Below are 11,183 nucleotides of genomic sequence, written 5' to 3'. Positions count from 1 at the left end.
TTATATTTGAAATCTATCACAGTGTATAGTATTCTACTAGTCGAGCTCTTTCATTTGATTTGAGGGAGGTGTAAAAAAACATGTAATCCGCCATTTTGTAACGGCGACCACCTTACACCGATTTTCATCAAACATACTGAGAACACCCCCGACTCATTCACCTTTCAAACAAAAAGAACAAAATCAAAATCGGTCCATCCGTTCAAGAGCTACGACGCCACAGACATACACAGACACGTGATTTTTGAATCGGGGGTTAAAAATATGAACAAGGGATGTTCAACAGTAAGCCTTACCGGTTTTTTATTGGCATCGGGCCCATCTCTCTCCTGCATCAACTTCTGTATTTCATGGATGAACTCCTTCGTCACCTTCACCTCGTAGTCCTCGGCCGGCGTGTACATGTTCAGGATCTGGAAATCATCATCATCATCATCATCGTCCTCATCATCATCATCATCACCATCATCGTCATCATTATTAAGCTTATGTCCGGCTTGTATTTTCCGTTTTTTTATTATAGCGTGTAAGTGCCGTAGGCTCCTTAATGAGAATCAGTGAAATCTTTAGGTAATAATTTACCTTAGCTTACTTTTGCTAATGGGACAATGTGTTAATAATTACAAAATCTTTGGGCCTAAAATGTTTTTCATATAGCATGGTTACGGTGACAGTCGCTTGTATGACGTTCATAACACGTACTACTATCGTGAATCACGGTAATCTTTCAATCACTTTCGTCCCAAAGCAAAGAAAGAGATCGAGATATATCCGGCAGCTCTGCCATTGGTGGAAAATTTAATTTCTCATCATAAGCCTGCTGCTGTGAGCCGCGTATTCCATTAAACAAACAAACTACATAACAATACATCTTACCTTACAAACTTGCATGGCGGACAGGTCGGCACACATCTCCACCGTGCTGCGCACGTCGGCCATTGATTTGCGCGCTTGCAGCAGTTGTACTGCTTGCGTTATTGGCTTCAGCACGCTAAGAATTTCTTCCATCTGAAAACAATCATCATCGACCTATATAACTTTATACTTTTTAGCGTAATAAGTCATTATCTGCAATCAGAATCATTAAAGGTTCACTTTATAGCGAAGCCTCTAGTGGTTAATTAATAAAAACGCGAAGAAAGCTATCTGTCTCTTTCTTCTTCTTGAAATCTTCGATCTACCTATTCTCATATAACAAACTATGCGCGATTCGTGAACCAATTAGACACCCGCCACATCACAAGTCAATAAGACCGCTCGCATATAGCGTGTTGTTGTTTTTATAACAGCAAAAAAGGACGCTTATAAATCCTTGTAAATTTTGTGTGATTGTGTATAGAGTGCTGCTGTGTTTTATCAGTAATTTTGGACAATTTTTACACCGCGCACCACGTGAAAATTGTCCAAAACGCGAACTTGGGACAGTAAGGTGCTTTTATTTCCTTGTCCTAAAGAAACCTATTAGACCTTTTGACATAGTCCTGTCTAATATCGAAGTTTTTTACGTTAAACACCAGCCTCATAATATTATATCTCCTGACTTCTATAGAGGAGTAAGAGCTTTAAATAGATCAATCGTGCAACAATAGTTTGGTTGGCATAGGGTGATAATGTGTCGAGTTGTTAACGATCTCAATGTTCCCGAAGCGATCTCAATAACACAACAGGAGAGATAGATTTACAAGTGCCTGAGTTTTTTGCCTTTGGCTAGGTTGCGGTAGTTTACGAAATGTGGCTCAGTCATCAGGCGGCGCGTTGGAACACCGTGGGGTTTTAGTAGGTTGAAGTCCGACATAACCTTCTTGCCTCCCCGTGGATTTCCCCACGTTAAAAAGGTGTGATAATGTGTAACTCACTGTCAAAATGTAGTAACGATAGGGGCGGACGGCTTAACGTAATCGTTGAGGCATGAGAAAGTAAAATATAGAATATATGTCACATAAGTTCAGAGCTAGTTATAAACTGGATGAAAGTTAGGTTCGCACCTGCCTTGTAAGCCACCTGCTACGAGTAATGCATACTAACTTGTACCTTACATGCATCGTACATTCATAAATATCTATCTTCTACTAAGATGTGCATTACAACATATTTCGAGACTGGAGAATGATAAATGCACTGTCGGCAAAATCGAAAATATCGGTTTCTCTTTCGTTCCGTTGCGACGAAAGGGTGCGACAGTCCAACTACTAGAGTACTATGACATATCTTAGGCCTACTCACTGTTACTAAGCAAGTCCTTTAAAATTTATACATGTTTTCGTAAATACTCACATTCTTCTGCCCATATTCGGCCAAATGCTCCTTTATCCATGTCTCCAGGTGGGAGATGTTGTATCTGATCTGCAGCCCCTTGGCCCAGCAGCACAGGTCCTTGCGCAGCAGCAGCTGGTTGAGGCTGTACGCGCAGATGTAGTAGAACAGCTGGAATTACAATATCACATCTAAATCACTATTTTTTAAAATAGGAATGTGTCATTGATACGGTCTTATTGTTGTATTTGAATTTAAAAAAGAAATTCAAATGTATAAGTTACAGACAGTCAGCACCCTACCTTTATGCCAGCATGACTGTCTGTAGCCGTTAAAATAAAGGCTATTCAGCTCAGTATATGTGCCGGGCACTACATACAAGCATAATACACGGTTCTGATTTTCAGCTTAGACCCATGTGACGTCAGAGCTAATATAAAATAACTAGCGGACGCCCGCGATTTTGTCCGCCCTTAGACCTCCTTAATCTGGCCGTCTCGCAAAAGCCGTTCCTAGCGGACCTCTGCTATCTATGAACTACCTCCCTGCTAAATTTCATCGTTGTACGTTTCGCGGTTTTTGAGATTTCGTGATTTATATATTAAGATTCAAGTTGTACGTGACGTATTGGCAATGTCGTTGATTCGCTCGCCATTAATCCGTTCACATTCCTGACACTGCTTTGTTTCTTCAAATGGTGTTATGTTAGTATCATTCGATTGCTCTTGAGAAGCCGTTTTCAACACCGCCTTTATATTAATTCTTGGCTTTTGATGCATATATTTTAGGTATTTTTTGATGAAAATTCATTGAATTCCCTGTTGTTATTTTAGGCTAAAGCCCAGTAACTGTTGCTTCCACTAACCTGTTTGAAAATGGTGACCCTCAAAGGTGTGTCAACAGCGTGCACTTTGAGGTAGTCGTGCGTCGAGGCCAAATCGTGCTTGAGGCGCGCGGGGCCGGCGGAGGGGGGCGAGGGGGCGGCCACTTTGGCGGGGCCGAGCAGCCCGCTGATCTCCTCGTACTCCAGGATGGCGGGGAAGATGAGCCGCTCGAGCTGCCGCTGCAGGAGGGTGATCAGACCTGCACAGGATATAGAGTTTAATCTCTGGCTCTAATGAAATGATTTAGAAATCAAGTTATTTGTAAGTGTCATCTTATATATATATATATATCCACTATATAAAAATAAGTCGGGTTTTCCTTCCTGACGCTATAACTCCAGAACGCACGAACCGATTTCCACGGTTTTGCATTCGTTGGAAAGGTCTCGGGCTCCGTGAGGTTTATAGCAAAGAAAATTAGGGGTAGGGTAGGGGTAGGGTAGGGGTAGAGTAGGGGTAGGGTAGGGGTAGGGTAGGGTAGGGGTAGGGTAGGGTAGGGGTAGGGTAGGGGTAGGGTAGGGGTAGGGTATGGATAAGGTAGGGTGGGGATAAGGTAGGGTGGGGCTAGAGTAGGGGTAGTTGAAAGTTTACATCGACTTTCACGCGGACGAAGTCGCGGGCGTCCGCTAGTACTATATGAAAATAACTCGGGTTTTCCTTCCTGACGCTATAACTTCAGCACGCACGAACCGATTTCTACGGTTTTGCATTTGTTGGATAGGTCTCGGGCTCCGTGAGGTTTATAGCAAAGGAAATTCAGGAAAAATTTCAACGTATGGTAGGGGTATAGTAGTGGTAGGGTAGGGGAAAGATAGTGGTAGGGTAGGGGTAGGGTAAAGGTAGTTGAAAGGTTACATCGAGTTTCACGCGGACGAAGTCGCGGGCGTCCGCTAGTAGGCTATATATCCATTGATTAAAATATGAGCGTACCCGGGGAAGTGGCCTAAATGGCTGTTTATTATTTAGTGAAAAAAGAAATATGTTAGCCTTACTTTAGAGTTGATTGTTATTTATTCCTTTTGTCAGTAAACAAAACAAGATTGCTAGTACATGCGCGGATTCGCTTGCGAAGTTCCGCACACCGGGGTGTAAGCGGGCCACACCCCCTTGCTACTTCTATCTGTTCTGTGATATGGAGCATTAGACGAACTCAGAAATGGACGTGGACGGCACAGTGCGCAGGTGCGGGGCGCGCGGAGCGTGGTGTTATTCCACCAATTTTGCGGCAGGAACACAATGATAACAAACTTAAGAGATAAGGCTTGCTCTCTTGAGCTGGCACCTTGGTATATCCCAATGGCGATGTCGGAGAGCACCTGGCGATACTCCGACAGGTCGAAGATGCGCAGGCTCTGCTGGTTCTGGCGCGGCGTGTTGCTCTCCTGGTACATGGCGTCCCCGCTGTACTGCCTCAAGTTGTTCAACAGGCTGTGGACGAAACAACAGCTGTCAGAATGTGTTAGCATCTAAAAAGCTTTTGCTCAAAAGGTGAGCAAAACGATTTCAAGGTCGTGTGACACGTCGGGTAGCAGAGGCAGTGATTGTACCATTATTTTGTGGTAGAAACATCTCGAGCAGGTCCCAGATCTTGTGACCTTGAGAGTAGGTTTAATGGATCCCTTCAGAATGCAAAAACACTCACCTTCCCTGTATGATATGTTCTCCATGCCCACACTAAACAGTTTATGTGAACAATTACAACACAAAACATTAACGCGATGGCAGCGTGACGGTGTCTACGCCATATCGCGCCATAAGCATTTTGACCTTCGTCATCCACTGCTTTACTTACTTACTACTTTACCCAAGGCCTTGAAATACTTGCTCCCTAGAGCAAGTCCCGTACTCACCGGAGTATGTTGGACAGCCACATGGCGTTGTACTCGACGCTCTCGGCGCGCCGCTTGAGCGTCTTGCGCACGCCCATGCGGATGGCGCGGATGAGGCCGTGCATCTTGGGCTCGTCGTCCACGTGGTCGGTGTGGAGGATCATCATGAACAGGATGTACGCCGGCAGCCCTGGCAGCAGGGTCACCGCCACTCGGGGTTTTAGATCTGGAAACATATCAATTCTTAATAAAGGTAGATCTTTTAGATATTTTGACGGCCTCCGTGGCGCAGTATGCGCGGTGGATTTACAAACAGGAGGTCCTGTCTGGGCCGATTGAGGTTTTCTTAATAGGTCCAGGTCTGGCTGTTACCTGCCTACCGACAAAGACGTACCGCCAAGTGATTTAGCGTTCCGGTACGAAGTCATGTAGAAACCGAAAGGTGTAGAACGTTTGTAGTCCTAAGATGCGCGATGCTCAACGAGATAATTTGCTACATTCCGTAATTTCTTTCATACTATCGCTACCATAGAAATCTTAATAAAAATTTTCACTGGGATATCACGTCTCTATTCTATGTGTTAGCTGTTTGCTAGCAATTGTTAATAAGATTCAATATCAATATCATTAATGTTTACCTATTTTTATTAAATGAATGTAATGAGCATAGTGGAACTGGCTCGTCTGGCTATTTAAGACGATGTGGGCTGTCATAGTGGCCTTCATTCCTTGTTCAACTGTCTTCGCGACAACACCTATCCAGTTGTTGTGGGAATGTATTGCAATATTATTAAAATATCAATTAAATAATAGATTTAGAGTATGTTGTATTATGTAAAGAAATAAAGAAATTATAGTGTGATAAATTAGTTTGATTCAATATATGTATGTATGATGATAGTCAGGGTCTGCCCGTCCATACGGCGAACGGAGCAGTCGCTCCAGGCGCCAAATCCTAAAGAGCACCTAAATGATAATCCTTCGCAACCGTAGACGGTACTGCGCCTGATATTCAATTGGTCACCCCAGCCTCAGAGTATGGTTGAGATCTTCGCGTTCCATTCTTACTTTACACTCATAATTTGATATAGGTATCTACATATCATTAGGAATAAACAGGAGAGCGCCCATAATTGGATCTCGCTCCATTTTAAAATTTATTTCGGGCCGGCGCTGATGATAGTGCTAGCGTACCCATAATGAGCTTCTTGATGATGGTCCCCTCGTCCTGCAGCTTGTACTCGAACATGCCGAGGTACTCGCGCTCCTTCTTGCGCATCACGGGCTTCACCTCCATCGCCGTGCTGGTGTTCTGTGGCATGGTGGCTGCTTCTGGAAAATCAATCAAATTGTCTCTACATTTCAACAACCTGAATAATTTTTGACGGCCTCCGTGACGCAGTGGTATGCGCGGTGGATTTACAAGACGGAGATCCAGGGTTCCGAATGAGGTTTTCTTAATTGGTCCAAGTCTGGCTGGTGGGAGGCTTCGACAGCGAAGATGTACCGCCAATCGATTTAGCGTTCCGGTACGACATCGTGTAGAAAGGATGTGAATTTTCATCCTCCTCCTAACATTTCGCTCGCTTTCATCTCAGATTGCATCATTATCATGTGAGATTGTAGTCAAGAGCTAACATGTAAATATTAAAAACAAATACTTCTGCCATGCAATGGAAAGAATAAAAAAATCAGAATGGCTTAAACTTACCTTTATTGCACAGCATTTCGACTAGTAAACATTATTATTTTTTAATTATTGTAATAATTCTGGAGTTTAATACTGGATAGCGCTGCAATCGCCGAGGTTTAAGGACAATAATCAAATTTTTTTTAAAAGAATATTTGCCATATCTTTTAAATATGGAAAGACAGTATTAGGAGTGGGTACGACAATAGACCAACGGGGCGAGGATCGAACCACCGCCCCTCGGTGTTGAGTCCGACTGCCCTTACCGTTGAGCTACTGAGAATTGTATGGCACTTGAATCGATGAATGTCACAGCAATAGCAACAGCCATGGTAAGTAAATGTTATTTTTATCTTTAGATTATACTGTTTTTTTTTCTTTTCATGGTTATATTAGTTTAATTCTGTTCATAATGTAATTGTGTGATAGATCCATATCTATATTTTCAAACGCAAATCTAAAACAGTTTTCTCCCTAATTTAGTCTAATTAACCTATTTATTATTCTTTTAATTCTTTTTATGTATCTATTCGAGTACTAAATTACGCATGTTGAGGTAACCTATAAGTGGGTCTATGACACAACAACTTCACTAATCTATGTTTTTGTAAAACTCAATTTTAATTGTCATAACCTGTTGGTACCCTTAAAAATAAATAAATAAATAAATTCCTTACCTTCCAATATATCTTCCACGTGTTCAACGCCCGCCTCTTTCAGCTTCTGCAGCAACAGTCTGATCTGGTTCTTATATTTGCGACAGCTCTCTGACAGCTTGTCTACGCGCTCCTATAAAGAAAACTTCAATAATGGACATTTCCTATCACTTTTACCTGTTCTAGGACAAGTAAAAGGTTAGATGGCCAAAAGCTGGATGACATCAGACAAACAGCAGAGACTTGTAGAAACCGAAATTTTGAAAAAATACATAAATTTTAAATTAAGTTTAAAAGAAATCCTTAACTTTTATTAATTAATATTGATATATTTCGGACACCTTTACCATGTACTACACGAAATAAATATTGTTAATATTAAATTTGATGTGAGTCATCGTCATGACAACGACGGTGGTGAAATTAGCATAGTTGATGACCGCTGTCATAGTTGATGAAAACACTGTCGATGGTTACATTAGCATAATTGACGGCAGCAGTATTAGTCGGTGGTTACGCCAATAACGACCTTTGCATCATAGAAAACCAGGCAGCTGTCGTAATTGACTACTATAATGGCGATAATTGGATTGGATAGTTGATGGCAGCAGTCTAGTTAATTATCGAAATAAATATTGTTAATATTAAATATAATATGAGTCATCGTCATCATCATTATCAGCCGATGGACGTCCACTGCTGGACATAGGCCTTTTGCATGGACTTCCAAACACATTCTCGAGCCGCCAGCATCCAGCGGCTCCCTGCAACCCGCTTGTTGTCCACCTAATGGGGAGTCGACCAACACTGCGCTTTCCGGTGCGGGGTCGCCATTCCAGCTTCGCGACTCGCTGAGCTATGATATGAGTCAACTACCCTATTATTTGGTAAAAAAAAATCATGGCAACCCTGCCATGATTTTTTTGCATGCAAATCCACCCAATGGCCTTTACCTGTAAGGACAGCATCTCCGAAGTCAATCGTACGATTTCATTCTGAGCGAACTCTTGCCCCTTGGTCCGGGGCTCTTGGTTCAGATCGTTGCTCAGCATCCTAGAAATCAAATTAATCGTTACAAAAACTTCGTCTAATTAAAATATAACAATCCTATAAATATGAATATGAATAATGATAAACATTTATGAATGAATATGACGGTACTACGATCATGGTGCTGGAGCAAATAGAAAACAGTCTCCAGTTATCCTAAAGTGCTTCAGCGACATCGTGAAGAGAAAAAGACATATTGTCGACAAATAGCAGCGGAGTTGTCCCAGTCCCATTCCTTCACTCCAACGCAACAAAATATCTTTTTTTTTCTACATTACAAAGGCGAACGCTTGGCTGCAATCATGCTTGACAGTAAGCGATGATGTAGCCTAAACGCGCTTGCCTAGAAGATGAAGATGCTAGTGGTAGGGAAAATGTAAAGTTGCAGACCTCTGCAATGCCTGGCAGTTCTATGGTAAAAAGTTGAAGAAGGAATTATCAAAAAGTTCTTATATCTGTATTTTAGATTATTAAGCTATTGTCAACATTTATCATTATCTTGTCTCTATAATATATGTCGTGGTGCGTATCTAAGGCCTACACAGTGGCGTACTATATTCAAAAAGCAATATCCTATCAAAATATACTATCAGTATAATAGAGTGTATTTGTATGGACACATTTGAGTCATATTCCACATTTGACAGTTGATCCTTGATTCTTATCCCTAATAAAGTTACATTAGTAATAAGTATAGTTGATGGCAGCAGTCTTGGTTGAAAGTTGATGAGTACAAGATGGTAACATTAGATTAGTTGACAGCACGCAGTTCTATTTGGTGGTTATTCTAATGAATACATTAGCATAGTTGATAGCAGTAATGCCTACTAGTTGATGGTTACTTAAGCATAGTTGACGATGGTTGCTTAAGCATAGTTGATGGCAGCAGTGTAGTTGATGACAACGTCAATGGCAGTGATTACATAAGCATTGTTGACAGCACTAGTCCTAGTTGATAACAACTCTAATAACAATGGTAACATTAGCAATCCTAGTATTGATGACCAACTTAACGACGGTGGTGAAATTAGCATAGTTGATGACCGCTGTCATAGTTGATGAAAACACTGTCGATGGTTACATTAGCGTAATTGACGGCAGCAGTATTAATCGGTGGTTACGCCAATAACGACCTTTGCATCATAGAAAACCAGGCAGCAGTCGTAATTGACTACTATAATGGCGATGATTGGATAAGCATAGTTGATGGTAGCAGTCTAGTTGATGACAATACTAATGAAGGTTATTAGTATTGTTGGCAGCAGTTACAGTTGATGAGTACTGTAATGATGCTGGTTACATTAGCATACTCGTAATTTGATGGCAGCAGTCCTAGTAGATGGTTGCTCTAATGATGATTTTTATATATAAGAATAGTTGATAGCAGCAGTCATACTTAGCGACAACTATAATGACTGTGGTTATATTAGCATAGTTGATAACAGCAGTCCTAGCTGATGGATACTCGAAAGACGGTGGTTACATAATCATGGTTGATGGCAACTCTAATGACGGTGATTATATTTGCATAGTTGTTAGTTATTATAGTGAGGATGGTTACATTAGCATAGTTGATGGTTAACTAATGACGGTGATTATATTTGCATAGTTGTTGGTTACTTTAATGACAGTAGTTCCATTAGCATAGTTGATGGCAGCAGTCCAAGTTGATGATTACTTTAATGACGGTGGTTATATTTGCATTGTTGATAGCATCAGTCTTGGTTGACAACTACTATAAAGACGGTGGTTACATTAGCATAGTTGATGGCAGCAATCTTAATTGATTGTTACTCTAAGGATGGTGGTTACATAAGCATAGTCGATGGCATCAGTCCTGGTTGATGACGTATATATTGAAGATGGTTCCATTAGCATAGTTGAGGGTAGCAGTTTTAGTTGATGGTTACTCTAAGGATGATGGTTATTTTAGCATAGTTTATGTCAGCAGTCCTAGTTGCTTGTTACTACAATGTCAATGGTATCTCTAATGATGGTGGTTCAATTAGCACTGTTGATGGTTACTCTAATGATGGTGGTTCAATTAGCACTGTTGATGGTTACTCTAATGATGGTGGTTCCATCAGCACAGTTGATAGTTACTCTAATGACGGTGGTTACATTAGCACAGTTGATGGTTACTCTAATAATGGTGGTTCAATTAGCACTGTTGATGGTTACTCTAATGATGGTGGTTCCATTAGCACAGTTGATAGTTACTCTAATGACGGTGGTTACATTAGCACAGTTGATGGTTACTCTAATAATGGTGGTTCAATTAGCACTGTTGATGGTTACTCTAATGATGGTGGTTCCATTAGCACAGTTGATAGTTACTCTAATGACGGTGGTTCCATTAGCACAGTTGATGGTTACTCTAATGATGGTGGTTTCATTAGCACAGTTGATGGTTACTCTAATGATGGTGGTTCTATAAGCATAGTTGATGGCAGCAGTCTTAGTTGGTGGTTACTCTAATGACGGTGGTTCCATTGGCATAGTTGATGGCAGCAGTCCTAGTTGATGGTTACTCTAATGACGATGGTTATATTTGCATTGTTGATAGCATCAGTCTTAGTTGACAACTATATAAGGATGGTGGTCCATTAGCACAGTTAATAGTTACTCTAATGACGGTGGTTCCATTAGCACAGTTGATGGTTACTCTAATAATGGTGGTTCAATTAGCACTGTTGATGGTTACTCTAATGATGGTGGTTCCATTAGCACAGTTAATAGTTACTCTAATGACGGTGGTTCCATTAGCACAGTTGATGGTTACTCTAATGATGGTGGTTCCATTAGCACAGTTGATGGTTAC

At 41.2% G+C, this 11,183-nt stretch overlaps 1 protein-coding gene across 1 annotated transcript in view; it reads right to left on the bottom strand.

The window, feature by feature from the left end:
- Window positions 1–11,183, bottom strand: part of LOC112045940 (unconventional myosin-Va) — a 54,986-nt gene that overhangs the window by 11,283 nt on the left and 32,520 nt on the right. The window contains exons 30-38 of the mRNA XM_024082339.2: window positions 8,266–8,365; window positions 7,334–7,445; window positions 6,161–6,298; window positions 4,988–5,192; window positions 4,420–4,565; window positions 3,119–3,336; window positions 2,275–2,424; window positions 877–1,008; window positions 297–413 (exon numbers count right to left, since the gene is read on the bottom strand). Coding sequence (XP_023938107.2) covers window positions 297–413; window positions 877–1,008; window positions 2,275–2,424; window positions 3,119–3,336; window positions 4,420–4,565; window positions 4,988–5,192; window positions 6,161–6,298; window positions 7,334–7,445; window positions 8,266–8,365 — 1,318 coding nt within the window. The remainder of the gene's footprint in view (window positions 1–296; window positions 414–876; window positions 1,009–2,274; window positions 2,425–3,118; window positions 3,337–4,419; window positions 4,566–4,987; window positions 5,193–6,160; window positions 6,299–7,333; window positions 7,446–8,265; window positions 8,366–11,183) is intronic.

The sequence above is a fragment of the Bicyclus anynana genome, chromosome 18, assembly GCF_947172395.1.
Source record: "Bicyclus anynana chromosome 18, ilBicAnyn1.1, whole genome shotgun sequence".
Taxonomy (NCBI): domain Eukaryota; kingdom Metazoa; phylum Arthropoda; class Insecta; order Lepidoptera; family Nymphalidae; genus Bicyclus; species Bicyclus anynana.
This window is presented reverse-complemented; position numbering and strand designations above follow the sequence as displayed.